A 27,071-nucleotide genomic window follows, 5' to 3' on the forward strand; every position below is an offset into this window, starting at 1 on the left:
CTAGGAGTTGTAATGCCCATGTAGGAGTTCTAATTTTCCCCTTCCCCCCCATGCTGAAGTTGAATTTGGTTATAATCAATATCTGCATAAAGGCTAAATGGATTGGCTGCCAAGTGTGTTTTGGGGGTGTGGGGTGGGCATGGGGACTGGATTAGCAGCCTCTCTGCCAGGCCCCATGTATTGGACAGAAACACTGGAAGCACAGTAGATTAAGCACCGCAGGGACTTTCCTTACAGTTTTCCCTCTCCCTGGTTGTAGAGTGATGCTCTTTCTCTAATCTCTTTATAGCTCTGCGAAGAGCTGTTTGAGAAGATCAATGACAACAGCAATGAGGAAATATCTTACTCTGTGGAGGTAAGTGTCTTGGTTGAATTTCATGGACACTGTTTAAACATAACTTTGGAAGGGAAGCCTTGTTAAGGCACAACTCTTGTGATATTGAGACATAATCCTTGGTCCCGCTGATCAGCTTTGTATGGGTGTCTGTGTCTGTATAGCACTACCTGGCATTTTACAAAGAGCAGGTATGTCTCTACCCCAAGGCGCTTACAGTCTAAAACAGGCAGAAGGAAGCATGAGAGGAATTGAGGAAATGGAGGCGTGGGCAGGCAGGAGAAGGCTATGTTATTATTTCCATTACACATGCATTGGCTTTGTTACAATATGGTGTAGGAACTTGGGGTGATCTAGACTGCACCCACTACTGCTTCACACCCTCCTCAAATGAGAGAGGAGTGTGTGATTGTATGCAGAAATCAGCCTACTGTAGGAAGGTAACATTTACATTTCTTGTTCTGCTTTTGCCTCTGGCTCCATGTACCATTGTTAAGTGGCCCACAGAATATTGTGCATAAGGAATTATGGCCTTCAGCCTAAAAACGGTTCACCACCCCAGTCTAAGGAATAACCCATTACCTTCTGAAATGCTTTCATTAGCAACACGAGTGTCTCTAATGTCATTTTCTCACCCTCCAGCCAGACTTGACCATCCCACCTGTGGCTCCAAACTCCATATAACCTAAGTCTTCATGCTACTGCTTGCCCTCTTCTCAAATTTCTCTTCTCCACAGGCTCCCCACAAAAGCCCCTGCCCCAGCCCCCCCTCATTTCCTTCACTGCTGGCCACCCCTGCCAATTTAAAATAGCAAGAAGAGGTTGATGTTGTGCTAGCTGCTGGTAGGTCATGTATTCTAGACCTTAAAAATGCTTTGGAGCCTCATTTGCCCTGTCTTTTGGTGACAAACTCCGCGCTATATTTGTAAGCTCATGGTGAATTTTATTTTACAAATACTTGGTGCGAAGGGAGATCAGATTTGACATTGGAAACCAGTTGTCCCACCACTGCCTGCCAAAATAATAAAGGATTGTTTCTAGCTATATCGTACTCAGAGTAGATCCACTGACATCAATGCAAGTAAATTAGGTTTGATGAGTCTACTCTGATGCAGCCAAAAGATACAGATTTTATGTGCAGTTATGAGCTCCTCAAGTCAGAATCTGTCCCCTTCCTCCAAATCTTTATCCAAATCAGCCAGTCTGGGAGGACTTAGCAGAAGCCGTCCCCATTGCCTGTTGAATAAGGAGGCCTGATGAAAGCGTATGGAACAAATGCATGCAGCAGTGTGCTATTTTTACCTAGGTTGCATTTCCGTCGTTTGCCAGCTTATGGACACACATCCTCCTAAGCATCGGCTTGGCAGACAGCCTAGGAATTGTCATTGTTGTGTCGTGTTAACAGGAAAAACGCGTTTGTTCAGGCACAGCTCTATTATGCTACCTTCCGGTCACCCCAGTCACCCGCATTCTTTGGGCTCTGAAGCAGTCACGCCCCCTCCAGCTACAATGTACACCTGTCGTTTCCTTCCTTGGTTGCTAAAAAGGCTTTCCAACACTGCATTTGTAGCCTGGGGCAAAGCAGCAGTCACACACGCCTGGGTATGCACACAAACACACGTACGTATATACATACATACATACATACATACATGCAGAGCATGAGGTCTATAGCCCTCTCCTGATATTGCTCCCCAGCCTCTGCACTAGGAGCTTTCATATAGCCCACATTCTGTCTATCCATCTCAAAACAACCTCTTCCTCCTCCCACCTTTCACAACCATCTAAGCATGTGGCCATCACCACATGCTTCTTTGAAAACCTGGATAGGTCTAGAACCCAGGAGTGGCTCTTCAGGTTTCCTAATTAGCAGCTGGAGCAACAGAGGTGAAATTTTGCCACTTCCTGGAATGGGTTATAATTTCCTGTGTGACTACAGTATGCACCTCCCTCCCGCCCTCCCCCAGTGCCTTGCACCCAAGCTGTAAATCAACCTTTGCCAGATGTTGTTGGAGGACATTCCTGATAGGGATGGTGCCTCCTACTGGAAGGATCAGGCAGGGTCCTCTGAAGTCTTTTGCCTCCTCTCCAGGATGAGGAGTAAGTAAACTTTTCCCAGCATCAGGTCCACCCTGGTATTTATCTACAACAGCAGCCATCAACCTCAGCTAGCATGGCCAATAGTGAGGGATGAGGGGAGCTGTAGTCCAACAAGATATGGAGGGCCACATATTTCCCTATTCCTGGAGTTGGCCATAATGGGCTAGAAGGAGCAGTGATATGATCTGACTTACGTAAGGTGGTCTCATTAGCTCAATAGCTTTTTGGATGGATAAATTCCTCTCGTTATTTTTCTTTGTAGATGCTAGAGTAATCTAAAGAGCTCTTACGTAACTCTTTCAGCCAAAGTGCATATTGATTGCTTGTTCTGAAACATAATCATTGTGAATAATGGAGCCTTCTTAAATGATGATGATTTTTTTTAACTCTGTAAAAGAGGATCTTTCTAAATATATTTCTTTCTTCATACTCCCTGGGTCACCTGTTTTGAGTAAACCTCTTCCTTAACATCATTTTCCTGTATTGGTTTTCTTACAATTGTCCAGATTTGAACCGTGTGTGTGTGTGTGTGTCTTCTTGCAGGTCAGTTACATGGAGATCTACTGTGAGAGAGTCCGTGATCTGCTGAACCCCAAGAACAAGGGGAATCTGCGTGTCCGGGAGCATCCTCTGCTTGGGCCGTACGTGGAAGACCTGTCGAAACTTGCTGTCACTTCTTACACTGATATTGCGGACCTCATGGATGCTGGGAACAAAGCTAGGTAGGTTGGGTCTTATTTCAGGCATGGCACAGGGACATTGGTGTTTCACAACTCACACAGCTGTCAGGTCTTAAAAATATTTGCTAGTACACCAGTGAAAATAATTTCCCTGTCAACTTATGAATATAACCATTAGGAGTATTGCCTAACAAACATTTTGGCCAGTCAGTCAGACCCTGCATATGAGCCAGGAAGTCTTTCATTGGATATAGTTTCTCATTTCAACAGAACCTGGAAACTATGGTTAGGAGGTTTAGAACAAAATGGGGTATTAAGCCCGTTTCAAAACATAGTTGAATGTCATGGCTTGTTTCTAACCTGTGAACAATAGTTTCCTGGTTCAGATAGAACATGAAGTGATATTTAATGGAAGACTTCCTAGTTGGTTGGTTTGTTTGCTTGTGTGAAGGCACATGTGGCCAAAGTCTCATCCACATCTTCGCTTGTTAAGCCAAGATATGATTGTCCAAGGTGCACACAATTGAATTCTCCTTCCTCCCAATCAAATATTTCTCTTCAACTACATCTGGCAGTGGTGGGGTATAAGTAATAAATTGTTATTATCATTATAACATGGTATACTTTACTAGTTCTGTTTTGCAGCTTATAAATTGAAACTGTGGACCAGGTTGGCATAAGAGAGATTAGGGCACAATGATGCAGCTGCTTGCTGAAGCTAAGCTGGTGAGGGGGTGGCCAGTGCCTGGGGGGGGGGGGAGGGCACTGCATACACAGCCTTGAGCTCCCTTGTGGAAGAGCTAATTCAAATGAATTCCCCCAGTTTTTAGCCAAGGTTAGCTCCAAAAGTGGATTACAAATCAAATAGACAAATACAGAGGATTCAAGGGTATGTGTCTGGCTGTCTCTCCTGACTCCTGGCAGTCCATAACACAGTCTAGAAATGGGTCCTCCAGCTATTGTTAGAATCCAACTCCCAGCAGCTGCAGCAGCCAGCATGGCTTTGGTAAGCAATGATGGGAGTTGGTAATCCACCAACCTTTGGAGGTCTGCAGGTTCTCCCATCCCTAACCTAGTCCCAGGTTCAGAGGACCTTGTATGATGGTAAAGACGCCAACTTCCCACTGATTCTTCCCATCAATGGTGTTCTTGTTCTTTAATTCCGAGCTTTCCCTTTCTTTCTCTTTTCTGTATTAAAGGACGGTGGCAGCTACCAACATGAATGAAACCAGCAGCCGTTCCCATGCAGTCTTTACTATTGTTTTCACGCAGAAGAAGCATGACCTTGAAACTGACCTTTCCACTGAGAAGGTAGGCTACTCCCGAGTTGGGGATCAGGGGAAATAGCTGGGGTGCAAAGCAAGCTCCTTGCAACTAGATCAGGGACTTCCCTCATAACATGGCTTGGGAACTGCTTGCTCTCTTTCCCAAGGGTGGTGAGAAATGTCGGGTGGATTGCCTTCTGATCTGCTTAGGGTTGTATCCAACTAAGGCCTTTTTACACCTTAAATATAACACATTACAGTGGTACCTCGGGTTACAGACACTTCAGGTTACAGACTCCAGTAACCCAGAAATAGTACTTCGGGTTAAGAACTTTACTTCAGGATGAGAAAAGTAATCGTGCAGTGGTGGCAGTGGGAGGTCCCATTAGCTAAAGTGGTACCTCAGGTTAAGAACAGTTACAGGTTAAGAATGGACCTCCAGAATGAATTAAGTTCTTAACCCGAGGTACCACTGTATTTATTTGAAACACTTTAAACAGTGATGGCTTGCCCCAAAGAGTTCTGAAAAGTTTAGTTGTTAGAAGACCCTCATTCCCTTTAGAGGGCTACAATTCCTAGTGGTTTAACAGTCTCTCTTCCTAGGGAACTCTGAGAATCATAGCTCTGGGAGGGGAGTAAGGGTCTCCTAGGAAATCTAGGATACTTTGTGGGAAGCCATGACAGTTTAAAGTCTATCAGAGTGCTTTAAATATATCTTAAGAATTTGGCCTTAGTAGGATACAACACTAGGGACACGGGTGGCGCTGTGGGTAAAAGCCTCAGGACTTGCCAATCGAAAGGTCGGCGGTTCGAATCCCTGCGGCGGGGTGCGCTCCCGTCGCTCGGTCCCAGCGCCTGCCAACCTAGCAGTTCGAAAGCACCCCCGGGTGCAAGTAGATAAATAGGGACCGCTTACTAGCGGGAAGGTAAACGGCATTCCGTGTGCTGCGCTGGCTCACCAGATGCAGCTTGTCACGCTGGCCACGTGACCCGGAAGTGTCTGCGGACAACGCTGGCTCCCGGCCTATAGAGTGAGATGAGCGCACAACCCTAGAGTCTGTCAAGACTGGCCCGTACGGGCAGGGGTACCTTTACCTTTACCTTTTTAGGATACAACACTAAGAAAGAAGATCTCTGTAGCTGTAGCATAAGTATAGCCTGAGTAAACCCCCCTCCTTCTGCACAGAAGTGCCAGTGTTTCTGCTTGGCAGGGCTTAACTAATTACTGCCTCATTAACTCTCTCTCTTCTTCTCCATCCTCCCTGTTGGCCTAGTTTCCTTTGGAGGTGGCAACAAGCAAGCCGCCTTTTTAAACTGTGGAGGGATTTGCATGTTTAAAAGGGGAGCTTATTCTTCGTGGGGGAAGTCTCTCAGTGGCCTGAATGCTACTTTTGGAGGAAAAAACAGGAGAAGCTTTAGCACAGTGCATTGTGCAACTGGGGTACTTATAGAACGTTTCAGTTCTAAGAATAAACATTTATCTCTCTACAATACAATATCTGGGGCTTTTTACTCGAGGGGAAAAATGTGAGTAAGGGAGGGCATGATAGAAGTGTCTCATAAAATGATGCATTGTGTGAAGAGAGTAGATACAGAGAAGTTTTTCTCCCTCTCTCTTACTTCTAGAACTTATGGACATCCAGTGTAGCTAAATGTGCACACAATACACAGTTAAATGATGGAATTCGCTCCCACAAGAGGTAGTGATGGCCACTAATTTGGCTGGCTTCAAAAGAACATCACTACTAGCCACAATGGCTATGTTCTCTGTCTACTGTTGGAGGCAGTATGCCTCTGAATACCAGTTGCTGGGAATTGCAAATGAAGAGAGTGCTGTTGTGCTGAGGTCCTGCTTGTAGGCTTTGCATTGGGGCAACTGGTTGGGTGCTGTGAGATCAGGATGCTGGACTAGGTGTGACTTTGGCCTGATTCATCTGCAGGGCTATTTTTATGTTATCACATTACCTGTTCTCTCACATTAACACTCTGCAAAGTTGCAGGAGGACGGTGACCTGCTTGTCATGTTGCTGACTTAACTTCTTTATTAGATGAAGATAATCAAAACTAGCAACCTGCAATTTTCTGGCCAGGTGGTTGTAATGCAATTCTCCCCACACCCCCAATATAAATTCCATCCCAGATGAATACAAATTCCTCTGGGCAAAACAGTAAACATGGCCAGCATCCTAATGATGCATATAGCTGCTGAGGCTGCATGTTTTATTCCCAGTTAAGTATTTGTAATCATTGCTATGCCTGAGGTTTTTGTTTCAGGCATGAAGTGATGGGATAGTGATCAGAAAAGGAACAGTTAAACTAGGGGTCATGAGATGGGTGGTGTTAGCATGCCACTGACAGCCCTGATTCTGGTGACACTGGAGCAGCTTCCTCTTCTATGATGACAGAAGCCCCTTCAAGCTTGCAGAATCTGTGATATATAAAGTTTTGACAGTCATGCTGGCTGTGTCATGTTTGTAAATCTGCCTCTTTGTAATCAATGGCTAAAATATAGGGGAGGTATTTGGATATCTGAAAGCTGAACTTATTGGGACTTTATAGCAGGCATCTGATACAGTGCAGGAGTACCTGAATACTGTGGGATCAAGATGAAATTGCTGGCTATCTCTCTTTTCCCCCACCTTATTTGACCATGCTTTTCTTTTCAGGTTAGCAAAATTAGCCTCGTGGATCTTGCAGGGAGTGAGAGGGCAGACTCCACTGGTGCCAAAGGGACCCGATTAAAGGTATGAGTTGGCTCTGCTATGTTGTGGGTAGCCAGGGAAGGAATGTAGGTCTGTGTTAAGAGCAGCCACTTTGCATGCAGAACACCAGGTTCAATCCAGGTTCAATCCCCAGCATCTCCAGTTAAAAAGGATCAGATAGCAGCAGGTAATGGGAAGGACCCTTCTCAGCCAGAGACTGGAGAGCCACTCCCAGTTACACTACTGCACTAGACTGGTCAGTGGTCTGACTTGGTAATGAGTACATTCCTGGATGTTGCCATATCATTGGATATGGATGTTGCCATATCATTGGATGCATTGCCAAGGATCAGTATTCAGCATGCCGCCCTACCCAGTTTGGAGTGAGACCTTAGCCTTTGTCTTTTCAAAACAGCCGGCCAGATGTTTGCTAGCCAATCTTCAGCCATGGTTGGGGTAGAAAATGAGATAAGAGGACAATTGATACCCTGAATTGGAGTGCCTGTTGCTCATGGGTCCCACCCAGTAGTTGAGGGACTGCATGTTGAGAATCTTGCATTGCAAGGGGTTGGACTAGATGACCATTGGGGGACCCTTCCAACTTTACAGTTCTGATTCTGTGAGTCTCTGTGATCCTTAGCCTTTTCTATTCCTCCTGTGTGCGTGGGGCTTAATGGCTTGCAGAGGTGAAACCAGAGTCCCTGCCACTTTGCTGGGGGAAGGGAAAAATGCAGCCTGCATCTCCAGGAATTTTAGGGCAGTGATGACCTATGCATGACGTATACCTGTTGGTCAGATCCTAGACCAACAGGTGACCGCTAGGTAAAGAGAGTCTGTTCTGAGATGCTGTATCATGCATGGAGTCAGACACAATGTACAAAAGAAGTGGAATCCTTAATGCCATAGGTGTATATATCCTGTAGCAAAAGAGTGGCGTGGGTGGGGGTGAAGTGTCTCATTTTTCCAGACTTCTCTTTTATATCTGGACAGCTTCAAAATCAAATGTTTGATTTACCTTTCTAGGAGGGTGCAAATATCAACAAGTCTCTCACCACCTTGGGAAAAGTCATTTCAGCCTTAGCAGAAGTGGTAAGTCCGAATTATTTTCACACTCATTTTTTAAAACAAAACAAAACCATGAGCTTTACAAGCCCACCTGGTTCTAGTAACATGCCAAGACATCAATAAAATAACAACTGCCTCAGGAGGGTGTGGCAGGATATTGTGTGTTAACTGACAGTGTTTTAACAGCTGTTTTTAAAAATACTTAGTGCCCAAGTAGAAATGTTTTTGTTGTAGCTTTCCAAAGGCAGAGGGCTTCAGAAATCTACTATTTGGAAATAGTGATCCTCTACCCCAATTCTCCCCACCTACTAAAGAGCCTCAGACACGCTGATTTTGGGGTGATTTGGGTGGGGAACTAACCGGGGCCAGCAGAGCTCCTGATTTGACCCATGAGGCTGCTGTCCCTGAAAAAACCTGCTCACCAGGCTCACTGCTGGCATTATATTGCAAAATTCTAAACTAGAGAGGGCATGGGCTGGGCTGCATCTGTATGTGGCTCTGCTCAGACTCCCATCATCCCTGACCATTGGACATGTTGGCTAATGGGAGTTGGAATCCAACAACACCTGAATCTCCAGTGGTTCCTTATTGCTGTTTCAAATGGTCAAAGCCTAGCTCAGAGGTGACTGCTTTTCTTAACACTGAGTATAGTGTTAGCTAGGCTTTTAACATGCTGTGTATGTCTAATAATGCCAAGTCCTGGAGCTTCTTGCACATGGCAGGGTTCTCCCCTTATGCTCCATCTAAGCTCTTAAATTGACATGGTTGAAGCCCCTCTAGCTCCTGTCCTCCCTCCTAAGGCTTCCTGCCCTACTGTAGCCCCTCTTCATATAGTCAAACTCCATAGGTTCAAGGTTACCACCTGGGGAAAGTGTTTTGAGGTGCTTACTGATTTGGTTCCTTGGAAAAGTAACCGGAAGTGCATCTGTGAATCTGTGGTGTCTATTTAAACTCCCTCCTCGCTCAACAAACTTAACCTTATCTTCTTCCTTCTTTCCTTCCTTCAATGCTTCCAAATTAAGGATAACTGCACCAGCAAGGTATGATGATGGAGGAAGGGTAGCTGCTGTCAACTAAAATGTAATATAGCCTGAAGACCAGGGGTAGAGAAGCCGTGACCTTCCGAGATGTAGCTGGACTCTAGCTCTCATCAGCCTTCCCCATTTATCGTTCTGGCTAGGTTGATGGGAGTTGAAGTTCAGCAACATATGGAGCGTTGCAGGTTCCCCCACTTCTGGTGCTGACTATGTGGGTCTTTAGACCAGAAGAAGCTAGGAGCAGGGGTCCACAGGGTTGCACTGGTTCCCTGTGTAAGGATGCATTTCCAGTGGCTTTAGAATCTCTTTGAAGGGGCCTCAAAAGCCATCTAGTCCAGCCCCCTGCCTATGCAGGAAATTCACTTGCTGCACCATTTACTTGCTTTTATGTTATTTTGTTGGTTTTAGCTTGTATTTTTGTTTTAAGGGATGTTGTTGCCACACTGTACATAGTTTATACCACTTACAGGTGTGGTGTTGTTTTTTTTAAAGAAAACTTAAGTGGTTTAGAAATCCTTTAAATAAATGAAATAAATATTAAACACAGTCACCAAAATGGGTGTTTGGGCTCAACTGTATAAGTGACCGTCTCTGAAAAGGAGCAGTCTGATTTATTTTTATTTTTTAAAAATCGTATAATTCCAACTTTCTCAAAGATGCTGTTTGCTGTGGTCTCCCATCCAAGGGATTAGCCAGGTCTACAAATGCTTTGCTTCAGCATTGAGTCCCTCTAGATCACTCTCTGGCCCTCAAGGGAAAGGATTCTTGATTCACGAGAGCACAAAGTGGATCCCTGCTCCTGTTGTAACTAACTTGGTTTTCCCTTTCTTTAGCAGTGCAAGCAACATGCACTTACTTATTGCTGCTTCTTCTGAAACAAAACTTTAGACTAGGGGAAGTAGTGGTCCTCCAGGTGTTGTTGGGTTCCCATCTCCCACCACTTCTGTCCACTGGCCATGTTGGCCAGGCTGATTGGAGATGGAGTGTAGCAACACATGAAGGACCACAGAACTTCCCACCTCCCTGCTTTCAAAGTTTCTGGTTCCCACCAACCAGAGCAGAGCATATGCCCGACTAACTCTTATTTGCCATTAAAACCTGGGAGTCTGCACTCTTCTCTCTCCTACTGTTGGCTCTCAAATGAGTAAGAAGGGGCATTTGCTGAGCTGCTTGTGTGTTAGGGTGGTTTGCATGCAATAAATAATGCATTGCTGAGGTTGCTACTTTACATTTGAAGTTTTTGCAATGGAAGCATTCAGATGGATGCAATTGAAACTGACTTCTGATTAGGCCCGCTCTTTCCTTTCCCACCTCTACTGCTTTGCCTAAAAGTCGGATGGCACTTGCTGCGGTCTCCCATCCAAGGGTGACCAGGTCTAAAAATGCTTTGCTTCAGCATTGGGTTCTCCTAGATCATTCCCTTGTAGCCCAAGGGAAGGATTCTTAATTCACAAGAGCACAGCTGCTTTTAAAAAGTGCATGTGGGAAGGAGTTTGTGGGTGGGGTGTTTCCTGCATAGCATCTGTTTCAGTCCTGTGCCAAAAGTAGGACTTGAACCCACGTTCAGGAGCACCTTTCACTGCTGCACTGTGCCAAAATATACACAGACTGCTTCATAGCTGTTTCCTTCCTGACAGTGTCTGTCTGTGTTTTCCTGTGAACACTTCCTAAATCCTTCTAATCTTCAACCAGGTACAAGATTAGTCTGTGTGGGTGGGAGGCAACATAGAATTGGACCTCTCTAGTCTAATTTTGCTAGCTAAGGCTTTCTGACCTCTCTCTGTCCTCAGTAATCTCTCCCCATCCCATCCCCTTCAGTAATTTTAAATGCTCTTCCATCTGTCTGTACCCACTTCATTGGTGGCTGTTATCCTTTCTTAGGTAAAAGCCCAGCGGTATGTAAGCACAAATATAATTCAGCTGATGATTTACTCAAATATAATTCAGCTGATGATGCTTCTTGGCTTGCTGAAAATTAATTTCTAAATAAAACAGAATACCGTTGATCTAATCTTAGTGCCGTACTCCAAATATGTCTGGCTTCAAGCTTGCAGAGTGTTGTGGAAATATCCAGAGTCTCTTTGGATTAACTTCATAGCTTTGGTTTTTACTGAGGTGGTCAACTTATATCTAGGTTGTACCACTTGGGAGTGTAGTTGAGCCCCCGCCCCCCCTTTTTTTAGAAAGCAAAAACACAGTGCATGTAGAAGCCCAGTGTGTCAATTCGAAGGATTCCAGCCTAACCTTTCTCCCTGAATTTCATGGACTTTTATTTTATTTACCTATTTATTATTTATTAAATTTATATATCATCCTTCATTCGAGGATAAACTATACAACTTACAATGTTGTTTCACACGTTGCTATATTTAGCTTCTTAGTTTTCTATCCTGTCTGCAATTAAGCTTCTTAGTTTTCTGTCCTGTCTGCAATTATTTCATCTGCACAGTCTATTTAACTCAGTAGGTGGACAACTTTCTGTTCTCTTGGCAGAGCGGAAGATGTTATCTTCAGAAAGTGGCCCGGGGGGGGTGCATTTGTTGATCAGTCAGGTTCTGTACTAATGGTGGTTGCTAACAGGTGCTTCACTCTTATAGCGTATGTGATTTCAGGCAAAGCCAGAAAATAATAATACAAGTATGTGTGGAATCTCTGGGTTGCATCAAACTAAGTTTTACTCAGAGCAAACCCATTGAAATGTATGGACTCAAGTTTGCCATGTCAATTCATTTCAATGGGTTTGCCCAGCATTGGATGCACCCTTCTTTGTGCTGCAACACAGAAGCATTTTCCGTGTGTGCAAAACAATGGGGAAATGTTTTGTAGTGAGAATTTTTGTTGTGGGGCTTGATGGGGCATATCGGCTGCCAGTTGACCACATCTGTTTCAACTTGAAATGTCCTGGTCGCGATCCAAAGACTGGCAGGGCTTGTTTATGCACATGTGCAACTTTATAGGCTTATGCTTCCATGACAGGAGCCCAACGTACTACAAGACAAGCCACTTTTTGAAGTAAAGGGCTCTTTTGAAATCCCTTTGCTACACAGCAAGGCGGAATGCTGCTTGAAGAATGAGAAATTAAAAATCCCACTGGGTGTGCTCTCAGGCAGGATGAAAGTAGTTCATGAGATCCCAGCTCTGAATCCTCTTCTCCTTTGCCCCCCCCCCCCCTTTTTAGATGTCTTATAACTTGGGTAAGATGGTATGTAGCATTTTAGCTGCCTACCTTGACGACTGTTAGGAATATATTAAAAACACACACATTAATTTCAGCAGTTGCCTTCTTAGAAGCATTCAACCCTTCCTGTAAAACTCTTCTGCCTAATTGTTTAATGATAGTTTTTAAAGATCTGTTTAGTCTAACCAATTTAGACTAAAACATTGTAGCTTTAATTCTTGTATGCACTTGCTTCCTGAAGCTTTTGTTTCATTGTGAGATTATCTTGGCAAAAACATGCCTTCAGTTGTTGCTTCTTGAAAGGTTCAGGAAAACGTGTGCACACAACTTTGTGCAGACTTCCTTTTTTGTGTGTGGCAACTGGCTTTTAAATGCTAATGTCCTCTTGCAGAGTAAGAAGAAAAAGAAGACCGATTTTATACCATACAGGGATTCTGTGCTGACGTGGCTTCTTCGGGAAAACCTAGGTATGTTGACATAGCAGAATCTTGTCCCACCTTTTATTAGTTCCCTGCTAATTAGTAATTACCTTTCATTGTTTCACACTTGGTATTTTGGGGTGGGGAACCTTTGGCCCACCAGATGTTGCTAGACTACAACTCCCAGCATTACCTTTGACAGTTGGCTGGGCTGGCTGGGATTGATGGGAATTGGAGTCCAACAAACATCTGGAGGACCACAAAGAGATATAGCAGGGAGCCTCCTTTCTGGATGGTGCTTCTAGTTCCCAAGAGCCTTCAGGGGTCCTGTGCCCTTCCCAGGTGTTACTGCAATACAACCCCCATCATTCCTCATCATTGGCCATGCTGGCTGGGACGGATGAGAGTTGGAGTCCTGCTTCATGTGGAAAGCCATAGTATCCCCACCTCTGTGGTATTTCCAAGGTTCAATATTGTACACTGGCTGCATCTAATGAAGTGGACACTATTCCACGAAAGCTTATGCCCTTATAAATTTATTTCTCTTTGCAATGATACAAGACTTCCTGTTGTATGGCCATCACCTTTGATATATATATATATATATATATATATATATATATATATATATATATATAAATTATTTGGAGGTTAAAAAGCAGGTTTCTGGTCTTCATTGTTCTGAGGGGGGAAAAGATACCTGAAGGTTAGATTTGGGATTATATCCAATACTAGTCCTACTCAAAGTAGACACACTGAAATTAATGGAAATGACTAATTTAGGTCCATGAATTTCAGTGGGTCTGCTATTAGTAGAACTAGGTTGGATACAACCTTAAAATATGATTTTCCCACTTATATATATGCTTTGTATATTGAGGAAATAAAAGCATTTAGGATCTTTAAAAGAGCCAGTTTAATCTCTTGTTGACTTTCCAATGCCTTGGCTGTGGAACCTGGATTTGTGACTCAGTCTGTCATTAGTTCTGTTAGCCGTCAACTTTGACTCCTGTTTAATTGGATACCCTTTTCTGCTTCATAGGTGGAAACTCAAGAACGGCCATGGTGGCTGCTCTGAGCCCGGCAGACATAAACTACGATGAAACACTAAGCACTTTAAGGTATTGAACGTGGTGTCAAAATGGGGGCAGGTCTGCTGCTTTCCCATCTAGTTCCCTTGTTTGTAGCATGGAAATGTGAAATGGAGGTTGATTCTGGTCTCTCTTATTCTACTCACCTTAGTTAGTTGTGGTAGTGTAAGGAAGTGCAGCAGAATCATATGAAGACTGTTTAAACTCCTTAAAAATTACATGCGGTGAGAGGAAGTGAACCATGAATAGGAAGTTGCCTTATACCAAGTCAGACCATTGGTTCATCTAGTTTAGGATTGTCTACACTGACTGACGGCAGGTCTTTAGGATTTCAGGTATGGGACATTCCCAGCCCTACCCAGAGATGCCAGGGATTGAAACTGAGACCACTGAGCTGCTTCCCTTTCCCAGAGGGGAATAACTATGTCATAGAAAGTGGTATCAGCTAAGGCTCTTGCACATTGCTCAGATTTGACCTTTAGATATGTGGCAGAGTTGTGGTGGTGGTGGTGGTGGTGGTGGTGTGTGTGTGTGTGTTTTAAAATGAACTGACCCTACACCTGTCTTTCCAGATACGCTGATCGGGCAAAGCAGATCAAATGCAATGCTGTTATCAACGAGGATCCCAACGCCAAGCTGGTGCGGGAGTTGAAGGAGGAAGTGACACGGCTCAAGGATCTCCTCCGTGCTCAAGGGCTCGGAGACATTATTGACAGTAAGTGGATTATACAGATTCAAGCTCCGGGCCTTGCTGTGGGAGATAACCCTCTTACTCAGCTTTGGAGCTGGGGGTGGCAGGCTGGAAAATCCAGGCACTTTGGTGGATTTGAAAGACTGAGGAGCACAGCAGGGGAAGAATGGAACCAAGTTCACGGATTCGGCAATCCCACAATCTCACCTTCATCAGCAGCATTTGCTTCAAACTCGAATTCTGTGTGGAGCCTTTCCAGGCTAACAGTGAGGCCAACAGTTTTGCTGAGTGGTGTTCTGTATAGTCTTCCATCTTTCTGGAAACTTTATACATATTTTCCTACCCGTTAAACGGTGAATGCGGGGGCTCCCAGCAAATGGGTCCCACTGCAGGAAGTGAGCTAAAGCTGGGCCAGCTGCAGTCATTTCTTCCATCGACCCCCCTCACTTGCCTTCCAGCTCTCCATCCCGACAGTATCTTCAGGCTGTCAGTTTCCACTCCAACTGCCTTCCATTTCAGGGCCCCTGCCAAAGCAAACGAATTCAGATTCCATTTTCTTTGCCCTAAGTTTTGGCTGAGAGGTTGGAGCAGCTACGCTCCTACGTATGGATGATTTTGGCACAGAACAAGCAACCTGGTTTTCAAACCCCTTTATTGGATATCTGATTCTTCACTGCCTACCCACAGAGCACAGTAATGTTAAAAAAAAACCTCCAACAAAGTAGGAACATAAGAAGAGCTCTGCTGGATCAGGTCAAAGGTTCATATTCTGTTCTTATGTTGGCCTAGCCTCTGGAAGGCTTGCAAACACAAGCTGAGAGCAACAGTGCTCTCCTCACTTGTGATTCCCAGCAGCTGGAATTCAGAGGCACGTGGCCTCCTGGAAGCACACAGCCACAACAGCTAGCAGCAACTTATCCAGTAGATGGTGTATGCAAGCAAAGCAACTCTTGTCTCTTGCTTGGAAAGACAAAAGAGCTGCAGAGGATTGTGTTTCTGGGAATGCCTTTTCCATTGTTACATGGTGAAAATATTAAAACACCTCCCACCCCCAAGGAACAATCTTCCAAGAGCTTTTTATCCACCTCACAACATAGTGAGGTTGGCATTCCCCACGTCCTGGCCACAATGAAAATAATCGTTTGTTTATTTGTTTACTTATTTGTTCAATTTGTATACCACAACATCATATGAATACATCTGGTGGTGTGCAAATGACAAAAAAATGAAAACAAAAAATAAATAAATCAAGCAGATCAATATAAGCAAACATAGGTCTATATCCAACCAAGTCCCACAGGCAGTAGTCCCATTGAAATTAATTGACCTTAGTCATGTCTGTTAATTTCAGTGAATCTACTGAGGAAGGGGCTGTACTGGCCTATGTGGTGGGGAGCAATTCATGGTCCGGGATGGAACCACCGTCCCAACACTCCCATTAGTGTTGAGAGAGTGGTTCCATCCCAGAACATGAATCGCTCCTGCTTAACATAATCTTGTCGTTTCTTTTCACTGCTCAGAGGTTGCCATGACATTCAGCAATGGGATCTGGCAACCACACAAAGCACCAGGAATGTAAGAATTTGGTCTCTGTTTGGCTAAGGATGGCTGTTTTTACAATGTGGGTGGCAGGGCATTTGTAAAAAATGTCTACTTATTTCTCCCGAGGGGTTGAGGGGGGAGGAAGGAAACTTTTAAAATAAGAGATCAGTGTATTTGTGAATGCATTTGAAGTAACTCTGACTTTAAGAATTGATGTTGAGCTTTGGCCTTTTGGGTTGTGGGTGCTTATTTGTCTGTCAAGAGACATTCTGACTTAATCACGCTTAACGAGGCCACAATCTGTATGCATTGCATGCCTTTGCCTTGAAAAGAATGGATGAAAGAAGAAAAGGCTGTGAAACAAACAGCATTAGATTTTTTGAGACCCCCCCCCCCCTTCCCTGATTGTGACAAAACTAGGTAAATTGCTTGTGTTGTATTTGAGAATCTGATATTTTCTTTGTATCCAGTGCCTGGGCTTTTCTTCCCTTTCCTGTTTCAACTATTAATCCTAGATATTTTACCCTTCTTGTATCTTCCCTTCTAAACTTCCTTTCTCCAGTTGATGCATTGGACGATTTCTCTGGAAGTGGAGGCAAATGTGTGTACTGTGGAATTAGTAACTTTTCTAACCTTTTTTGGCTTTTGCTGGGCCAGCTTTCAAGCAAGCTTTACATGCTGTTCCTCGCAGGGAAATCCCAGGCAGAACCTTTTAAAAACCAACATTAGCAGCATGGAACCCAATCTCTTTCTTTGGAACCCGGCCCCTTGCCAACCACTTCAATTTTTCAGGCTGCTTTTGGGCAGAGCGCAAACTCAAAGCTTGTATTTTAAGGAGTGGCTAGAGTGGGTTTGAATTAACAGGATTTGAGACCATAACTTTGCAAAAGTATGCAATTTATGGCAACAAATGAAGAAAGATGGTGGCATTTTGTTTTGGTTTTTGTAAAAGAAAACATGAACAAATACTGATTTTTTTTTTTAATTCCATTTTAAACTGTAAGTGCACTGCTAGCTGAAAAGGGCTGGAACTGGCACTTTTCAGTTTATTTTCATTCAGGACCGCCGCCCCCCAAGTGTTCATCTCCCCCTCCCTCTCCCATCCCAATCCCCATGAAAAGATATTTCTCACATTTAAAAATAGAACCATACCCAACGATAATGAGGTAACGGGATATATAACGAATATGATTCATTAAGGCAGCACTTCTTTCCTTACTGTCTTACATCTCTTAGGGAAAGGAAACCTTTCCTTGTTTTATTTCAAATATACGTGGGAATTTGAATTGGATTTTCCTGGAAACGCAAGGGCAAACATTAAGATGCCATCTCTCTTAATCTCAGATCGAGGGCTATATCCAGTGCCAAATGTACTCAGATGATAGGGATATCTGTTGATTTAAGTAGGCCTAGTCCTGAGCTGGATTCAAACTACCATGCAAAAGGCCTCTATCTTTACAAGATGCAGTTGAGGTGACTTGAGTTGATTCCACCAGTGTGATGGGTTTTAAAAATTCCCTTAGCGAATGGGGAGCACTGGTGGCTTAGCCCAAATAGTATTTCTTTATTTAGGGTTGTATTATTATTATTATTATTATTATTTACTTAATACATTTTTATACCACCCTTCATTCGAAGATTACAGGGTGATTTACAATATAAGCCCAACTATGTTATACTCAGAGTTGACCCACTGAATTTAGCAAACCTAAGTTAGTTGTGTCCATGAACTTCAGGGGTCTGTTCTGAGTAGAACTAACATTGGATATAATCAGTGCTATTTTTCTAGAAAAAGAGGTGCTGGAACTCATGAACGCCTCCCTTGTTCTTTTACAATGGCAATGGAGCCCACCTGAGATGTGCTGGAACTAAGTTCCAGTGAGTTCTGGCTGAAAAAAGCCCTGGTTATAATACTAATTAATCAATTACTAGCAGCCTTGCACCTGACACTACTATGGAATTCTAAGAAACAAACAACAGCGCAATGCAGTACTGTCTGATATCTGTCTAATATCTTCATTCAAAAGGGCATTCGATTGTGTCCAAACGTAGACACAACCATGATCTCATCAACATGCAAAATCATCATGCAAAAATTTGTTGTGATATCTTAAGATGTGCCCAGACACATGAGAGAACAGCTAGATGGACAAACTGTCCCCCCCAATATAGACTATTATTAGGGGGGGGGGTTTACCCACCCTTCAACAGAGGTCCCAGGACAGGTTATAGCAATATAAAAATAGTCTGAAATCCAGCAGTTAGGGTCTTCTGGTGGTTTCCACACTGCGAGAAGTGAAGCTACAGGGAACCAGACAGAGGGCCTTCTCGGTAGTGGCGCCCTCCCTGTGGAATGCCCTCCCATCAGATGTTAAGGAGATGAGTAATTATATAACATTTAGGAAACATTTGATTGCAGCCCTGTATAGCAAAGATTTTAAGGTTTAATGTTTTATTTTGTTTTTATATGTGCTGGAAGCCACCCAGCGTGGCTGGGGAAACCCAGTGAGATGTTTGGGATACAAATAAATTATTATTATTATTATTATTATTATTGATGTCATTTTAAACAATGGACAATCAGAAGACTAGGGTGTTGTGTTTGTGTGTGTACACCTACTTACACATACAAGCACACACACAAACACACACATATGTATCAGATACTCTCGTCTGAGTTGCAGCCTTGCCCGTTACTCCTGCCATTCCTAAATGAAGAAAATAACATGGTGGATGAGAGAGATCTGTCTGGAATTTCCTTGAACTCTGATACTTGGCAGTGTAAATTTTTCCAGAGTGGCTCTTGCTATGGGGCATTTTTTCTCTCGCTCTCTCTTTTTATTTATTTTTTTAATTGATGCTGCTTCCAGCTTGCCGGCTTTTAACTCTGCCTTGAGCACCAGCAGCTGCAGCATCATGGAGGGAGAACCATGCATGGCGCAAGGGTGCGATGATGCTCTGTGCAAACTGTGCAGCAGTCTCAGCAAGTGCAACTCCTGTCTCCTCCCTGTTGTCCCCCCTCCCGCCCCGCTGTGAACGCATGAGTTATTCCACAGGAGGTCTGGTCAGCTCCATCTTTGCCCTGTCCGCTTGCCGAATCCTGGCGGCTCTCTTGTTCCCGAATCTTTCCTCTCTTTGCAACCTCCCTGCTCTTTTCTGTATTTATAGATGGCAGTTTTCAAACCAAATTAAAACTCACCCCACATCTTATTTAAAAAACACAACTTACTTGTTGTACTCTGTACATATTTGACCTGTTAAGCATAGGCTGAAGAAGGAGGAAGTGCCCAAACATGAGTTCTTCCTTCCTGAAACCCATCCTATCCAAAGATGAATGCAAGTCCCTATGTCACAACCTGGTCTGGTCGTTAGTGGAAGAACCAGCATATGAAGCTGCCAATGGCCCATCTAGCCCATAGGGACACAGGAAGCCACCTTACATTGAATCAGATCCATTGGTCCATCTTGCTAGGCTGGCATTGCTAGTGGTGAGGGACGATTAGCTCTTAAAGAGCAGGTGCACGCCTCATAAGAACAGTCCCAAACTGGGGTGCCACCCTTGAAAAAGATCCTACCCCTCATGGATTCCAACTACCCATCAAGTGAGGAGGCACCTGATTCAGGGCCATGCCAAATGAGTGTAACAAACAGGCAAAGCTTATTGGAAGGACATCTGTTTCAGAACTGCCATCTAGTCCTATTAAACCTGTCTCTGTTGCTGCTTGTGTGCTACCTTTCTTATACGGGTGTCTCCTTCCTGTTTTTCCTCCCTACCTTCCTTTTTTCTGCTCTTCTCTCCTTGGCCTCTCCTCTCTCCATCCCTGTATTTCTGCCTCCCCTCCTGTCTGTTGCCTCCCTCCCTTCCTCCCTTCCTTCTCTCTCTCAGATCTGAAAGATTTTCAGAACAATAAACACAGATACTTGCTAGCATCAGAGAATCAACGTCCTGGCCATTTTTCCACAGCATCCATGGGCTCCCTCACTGCATCCCCATCTTCCTGCTCTCTCAGCAGTCAGGTGGGCTTAACGTCAGTCTCCAGTATCCAAGAACGGATCATGTCTACGCCTGGAGGAGAGGAAGCCATTGAACGTTTGAAGGTATGGACATGTCCTCCCTCTTCATATTCCTTAGTATCAGTCTCAGTACTCCAGAGCAAAGGACACCCTGGTTTCTGAGTGATGGGGAAGTTCCACTGTGGCCATCCTCCTTACTTCAGTATTTGCCATGTGTTTGATCTATACATTTGGGGTTGTGCCTGTTGGGTTCTGTGCACAGTTAACGACATGGGGTTGGGTGTATCTGTAGCCTTCTAACACAAAACCAGAGCACAGGCCTGGAAGAAGAATGAGCTTTCATTGTGGGGAGAAGGAACCTCAATTCCTTGCTTCTTAAAACTTGAGAGATATTTGGTCAGTGCTAGTGAAATCTCAGTAGCTTGGTGAGGACAGGAGCTAAGCAGAACATTCATTAGCAGGAAGATCTACTCACTCCTCCCTTTTCAAATGCAGAATGAATTGTGTGATGTATGCTGGGATATTCAGACTTACTTATTAGCATAGTTGCTTATATATTAATTGACTAAGTTCTTTGCCAGAACTTCCATTTGTTTAGAGTGCTGGACTAGAGTTGAGGAAGCCCTAGTCACCTTTTCTGGTGAGCCACTCTCATCTTTGAGCCTAACCTACCTTGCAGCAAGATTGTTGTGATGTGGAGCGAATGGGATATACAACCATCTCTGCTGCCTTGAGCTCCTAGGAAGGGGGCAGAACAACAATTGAATAAAATTGAAAACTCCACACTGCCCTGAATCATTAACTTGTCAAAACTAATAGAAACCCCCCTTTTAAGCGTACACACAGCTGTGGGTTCGGTAAGAGTGGTTTCAATGATTGCTTTTTATCATTGACTAAATACTTGCTGCTGCTTGCAGGACGTTGTTGGGATCTCACTTTGTCTCCAAAAGCATTTCTGGGTGTAGTTTGCGTATTTCCAAAGAGAGCAAAAAAAATACATTAGTGATACTTGCAAGGTGAACTCATTCCTTTTGGTAAATGCTAACTCAACAGCCATCTGATGGTTGGGAAGATTTGAAATTGATGCAGTCCTGGCTATGTCAAAATCATACAACTAAAACTGAGGAGCCAAGTCGTGGACTTCAAGTAGAAGTGCAGGGGGAGAGTAGTGAATAAATAATTTTTTTTTCTCCCCACCACACCATAGTAAAACTCAGGTTCATCCAATGAAATTGATCAATTGGCAGGAGATCTGGGGCAGACAAAGGAAAGTCCATGGCATGATACTTAACAAATTAATGGCAATAGTGGCCACAAGATGTCATGATCCCCACTGGCTTGGTATCTTTCAATGTTGATCAGACTAATGCACAGGAAAATAAGGCTATCCATGCTTAATCTGTGTGACTTGTAGATCTGATGGCAGTTTGCCACTGAGTACCGATTACTGGGGAGCAAACACTGGAGAGAGAGATAGTGACTCCTTGTGGATTTCCTGGAGGCACCTGCTTATCTGCTATGCTTGGTAATGAGGTGCTGGGCTAGATGGATCTCTTAACACTTAGTTTCTTATGGATGCTTAAAATCCATTCATTCCTAAAGCAAATTTGTATGGAAATTCTTTGATCATCTAAAGTGTCTCTTAACAAAGCCATAAATTCTGAATGGAGCCAACTTGCTAAGCATGGGCCATGCAGTGAGGACTACGAGTATGTTGCATTGTTGTATCCTGCTTTCCTTCCATCGTGGCTTTTGAGAGGATGGATGTCAGGTTCCAAAGAGGTCCTCCCATCCAGGGACAGGGCAGATCCAGATCTGCTCAAATTTGTGGCTTCCTATATCTTCCGATTGTACTCTGGGACCATGCAGAGACCCTGTTTCAAGAAGGCCTCAATGCTGCTTCTTTGTCAGGCTAACAATATGGCACCCAGTGAGAGAGAGAGCATGACCAAAATGCCAGAACTCAAAACCAATTCAACCAGCATGATATATGGGACAGTTTTTAAATGCCTGGACCAAGTTAGCCAAGAGCACCGACGTCAGAACTGCAGTAGGGATTGTGAATGTCCTGTGGAACATAGGAAGCTGCCTTGTACTGAATCAGACTATTGGTCCATCCCACTTAGTATTGTCTACACTGACTGGCAGAGGCTTTCGAGGTTTCAGACAAGGGTCTTTTCCCAGCCCGACCTGGAGATGCCATTGGGGATTGAACCTAGGACTTTCTGTGTGCAAGGCAGATGCTCTACATCTGAGCTACGGCACTTCCCCAATATGTGCATCCTTTGGTTGAGATTAAATTTTTATGGCAATGAACATTTGGAAACCCAAAAGGCCATCTAGCTCAATGCCTGCAATGCAGATGAAGGTGGCATATGCTTCCTTAAGCATTTTTTATTTTTGCAAACAGGGCTAGTGTGCCTGTGTGGGATGAAGATTGAAATCCTTGGCCTTTTATTGGGATGTTCTTGCTTGCCTTCCTATAAAATAAGGATACTGGCATGTAAAGCCTCTGGTTGAGTGGCAGTCTTACAAATATCTTTCCATGTTGAGTTGAGCTGATGAAAATGAAGAGTTTATTTCAGCAATAATAATTCAGTCTTTCCTGGAAGGGTCACATTGGAAGACGGAGCACCAAGACCTGGACCCCGGAGATTACAAATGTGAAGGGAAATTACAAATGTGAAGTGCTCACAGAATGCCTGCCCCCACCCCCCATACATGGACAATGGAGGCTTTTGTCTATGGAACAGCATCAAAAGGGCACAGCAGCAATCTTTCGGCTTTTACCAAAGCCTCCCTCTCCTCCCCCACGGTTGGGCATGTGAAGCAGCAGGCGGGTTAATGTTGTGAATTTAAATACTGCCTCCCCCTTCTCCTTTTTCCCCTTCTTTTCCTCTTCCCACATTTGAAAAGCTGCCAGGGCAATTTGGATGGACTAGCACGCACATTGCACTTTTTACAAAAATGCCGTTGACATGGAGATAACAGTGCTGTCTCTGCATTTGCCTGGTGCTCTGTCATAAAGTGGCGTCTTCAAACATATTACCCCTCCCCCCCCCAACTTAATGTCTGGGCTGGCCTGCCTGTGAGTCTTCCCCCTTCATCAGCATTCAAGGCAACATCTCCGGCATTTTGAAGGGGAACGGGAGGATGGAAGCAGCTTGGCAAGGCAGCATCTTCTGACAAGTTAATGACTGAAGGCATCATGAGCTTCAAAATGACAAGCAAATAGAGATGTGGAAATGAGCAGATCATCTCTAGCCCCACTGGGGCATTGATAAATAAGAGTGTGTTTCCTGTTACAAGGGATTCCAGCCTCTCCCTTTTCACATAACCCCCCCACCAACCTTTTTTATTTCTTTCTCTGTTTTCTTGGCTCTTAGAGTAAACTTCCACAGCAGAAAAACAACCCTGATATTTGTCTTTTCCAAAGGGGGATGAGAGTGGGAGAAACATTCCCTCCCCTCCCACCAGTTGCTGTGGGAACAAACGACCATTTGTGCACAAGTTGCCAGACTTGCTGTTGAAGGGGTGCGGAAATCAGAATTCTGGAGTAATGTTGGTGTTGGACCTGCATGGTGTTCCTTGAAGGCTCTTTGGTGGTTTAGATTCCACCATGCCTTATGGTGGAGAACTTGTCATCCAGCCAGAACGACACATTTCCTTCTGTATTACTTCCTGGGGACCATATGCCAGTGGTGGGCAAAGCCGGAGGAAAAAGTGGGAGGAGCAAAGGATATGACCCTTACATCTGTACAACAGGCTCCATTTCTACTGTGCAAAAAAGGCAGAGATATTTCTATATGCACATTCCACACACCTCTCTCCATCCAAGCAGGTCAGAGGCATTATCAGACATGGCTTGGGCAGAGTCCTGAAGGCTGGGTAGTGAGGCTGGGGGGGGGGGCACATTTGGCCCTCAGGCCTGATGTTTCTCATCCCTGCCTTACGGGTTCTTGAAGATATTGGCACCATTTGGCTGCTGGAGAGAGGAGTCAAGCATCAACAGCATTAAGCTAAATAGTGGTGTAGCTCAGCATGACACAGCAGCAAAATGACCAGGGTGCGGGGGAGTGACCATGGCTGGCTCTCCTGGATTTTGCATGTTCATACTAGGCCATGGTTTGGCTTATCGTGACATGCAAACCAGGCTCCTTTGTGAAAGCATATTTGTACTTACGTACAGGCACAAGTGTGTGCATCTGCCTGGGGAAGAAACAGGAAGTGATCCATTCCATGATAAGCAAACGAAGCACCCCCTTGAAAAGTTCTGTTGTATCAGATGATATTCCTGCAAATTTGGCACCTTCTTAGCAAGTTCTGTTGTATCAGACCTCTCAGGACTTCTAACACAAGCAGATTTGGTAGCATGGTCAGGTGCTCTTAAAATTTGCCAGCCTAAGAAGCAGTATTTCCTATTAAATTATATGGCCACCCATCTGTAAAATTCTCTAGGGAACATACAAAACGTATCTTGTAAAGGTGCTCCAAGGCCCAATTCATCCTTCATTAGATGGAGGATTTGACCTAAGACTCTGGATTGCAAGTTGATCACTGTATTTGCTGCTCACTATCTTCCTATTGTTCGTTTGTATCCTTCTGTTTCATTTTTAGATTTAGCTAAATGTAAAAACTTGTTTCATCAAGTAGGCTAGTGAGAAATGGGTATTTGGATGTAGCTTCCTTGTACATACCTCTAAATCTCCGTTGGACTTTTTTACAGGAATCTGAGAAGATCATTGCAGAGCTGAATGAGACATGGGAGGAGAAACTGCGGAAGACAGAGGCGATTAGGATGGAGAGGTTGGCACATAAATAAAACCACAATCTATGTTTGCTTGGAGGATCTTAAGCCATATGATGGAGGATTGCAGCCATATGACGGCAGGATTGCAGCTAAACCTCATTGGCTATCTAGCTTCCAACAGTAGACAAAGGAGAGTACTTTTACTAAAAAGGAGTGGAGGAATAGTCACAGGAAAGGGCCTAACAGACCAGGTTAAGACCAGAGTTCTGCAGGAATGGCTTTGTTGCTGAAGGATTCGAGAGATATTAACAGGCTTGGCGCACAGCATGTGAGGGAGTGGTGTGAGACATATAGTGTGGGACAGGGGTAGAAGAATGGTAGATCAGGGTCTATTGGGGGATCTCTGGGTGGTTTGGAGTAGATTAGCCAAGGATTTCTGGTTGTTTTTAACTATAGCAACCTCAACATTGTGCGTGTTTGTTTTATGCCTTAAATTCATTTGCTTTAACAAATGAAGCTGTTTGTGTGACAGGAGTGTATTTTGATGTGAAATGACATTGAGCTCAGCTCTGGCCCAAGGAACCATTTCCTGAGCTGAGCAGGTGTTCAGAGGCACCCTGGTCATTACCTACTTGAGAGTTGTCTGCTTCCACCCTTCACATTGCTATTTTGTGCTGGGCTTTTGTTGAAGCGTGAGACTCTAATAAAAACCCCTCAAAAGTATGTCTAACCCGAACCCACCATATTGTAGGAAATGGGGTGAGGAGTTACATGGTCAAAGTACCTGAAACAACAGGAGGAGATAAAAGAGCATGAGGGAGGAAGAAAGGGAGACTAAAAAGACAGGTAACCGCGGAGGAGAGAAGGTTCAAATGTCACAACTAGAAATGGGAAATCTGTCTGGAGAGCTAGAGAGAGTGTAGCATAGAGACATGTAGAGAATGAAGGATTTCCAGATGGTTTTGCCATAGTAAAAATAAATGGCTCTAAACCAGGGGTGGGTGGGTGAACCTTTGGCCCTACAGACACTGTTGGCCCTCCACTCCCATCATCCCTGAACTGTACTCTGCTAGAGCAAATGGGAGCTACAGCAATATTCAGAATGCCACAGGTTCCCCACCATTGCCCTAAATCCTAATACAGCTTTGCCAGTTTAGGTTATCCTAGGGTTGGAAGAGACCTTGGGTCAAAAATTTCCTTGTTGCACAAATTGGAATTCACTATCATCAAACTACAACCCTTCATTAAGTGAATCTGCCAGAGGGAGGGTTGTAGATCAGTGGCAGAGCAGATGCTTTGCATGCCGAAGGTACCAGGTTCACTCCCTGACATCTCCAGATAGGGCTGAGAGCACCTCCTGCCTGAAATCCTGGAAAGCCACCACCAGCCACTGCAGAAAGTACTGAAATAAATATGTCCCATCACACCTGTATGTCATGATTATTAACCTTGTATTTTGTGATTATGAGCTCTTCTCATTCCCTCCATGTTTTGAAGCTTGAATTATAAATATATTTCAGTGATATCTCTCTTCCCTCCTTCACAGAGAGGCTTTGCTGGCTGAGATGGGAGTCGCCATTCGAGAAGACGGAGGAACCCTTGGTGTTTTCTCACCTAAAAAGGTACATCTGTGCTGTTGAGTTGTTTTGTGAAGACTGCCCATTGCTGGGCTTTTTAGAAAGGATTTTGGCTCCTAACCAGTGTTAGAAACTCAGATATATAAGCCAAACGCCAAATGGCATCTTAAACCTGGGTTACGGTCGCCACAATAGAATTTCTAGGTGCCATTCCCCTCCCCCTTGAGATTATTATTATCAGTTATCAGTATTACTATTACTATTAATATTATTAATTTCATTCCTTATTTTAAAGAAAAAATCTCTAAAGTGGTTTAAAGGTAAAGGTACCCCTGACCGTTAGGTCCAGTCACAGACGACTCTGGGGTTGTGCGCTCATCTCGCTCTATAGGCCGAGGGAGCTGATATTTTGTCCGCAGACAGCTTCAGGGTCATGTGGCCAGCATGACTAAGCTGCTTCTGGCGAAACAGAGCAGCACACGGAAATGCCATTTACCTTCCCGCCGGAGCGGTACCTAATTATCTATTTGCATTTGACGTGCTTTTGAACTGCTAGGTGGGCAGGAGCTGGGACCAAACAACGGGAGCTCACCCTGTTGCGGAGATTCGAACTGCCAACCTTCTGA

The 27,071-nt window shown here is 44.2% G+C and overlaps 1 protein-coding gene across 9 annotated transcripts in view; it reads left to right on the forward strand.

Annotated features, from left to right (window-relative positions):
- Window positions 1-27,071, forward strand: part of KIF1B (kinesin family member 1B) — a 134,647-nt gene that overhangs the window by 49,754 nt on the left and 57,822 nt on the right. For 3 of the 9 annotated variants that reach the window (XM_081015959.1, XM_081015961.1, XM_081015966.1), the window contains exons 5-17: window positions 290-355; window positions 2,978-3,156; window positions 4,314-4,425; window positions 7,046-7,123; window positions 8,105-8,170; window positions 9,169-9,186; window positions 12,753-12,828; window positions 13,823-13,901; window positions 14,444-14,586; window positions 16,667-16,705; window positions 19,991-20,202; window positions 24,845-24,924; window positions 26,415-26,490. In XM_081015959.1, coding sequence (XP_080872085.1) covers window positions 290-355; window positions 2,978-3,156; window positions 4,314-4,425; window positions 7,046-7,123; window positions 8,105-8,170; window positions 9,169-9,186; window positions 12,753-12,828; window positions 13,823-13,901; window positions 14,444-14,586; window positions 16,667-16,705; window positions 19,991-20,202; window positions 24,845-24,924; window positions 26,415-26,490 — 1,224 coding nt within the window. The remainder of the gene's footprint in view (window positions 1-289; window positions 356-2,977; window positions 3,157-4,313; window positions 4,426-7,045; window positions 7,124-8,104; window positions 8,171-9,168; window positions 9,187-12,752; window positions 12,829-13,822; window positions 13,902-14,443; window positions 14,587-16,666; window positions 16,706-19,990; window positions 20,203-24,844; window positions 24,925-26,414; window positions 26,491-27,071) is intronic. The other 6 variants (XM_081015960.1, XM_081015963.1, XM_081015967.1 and 3 more) reach the window with 4 other exon arrangements.

This window comes from Podarcis pityusensis, assembly GCF_964106645.2.
Source record: "Podarcis pityusensis genome assembly, chromosome: 8".
Taxonomy (NCBI): domain Eukaryota; kingdom Metazoa; phylum Chordata; class Lepidosauria; order Squamata; family Lacertidae; genus Podarcis; species Podarcis pityusensis.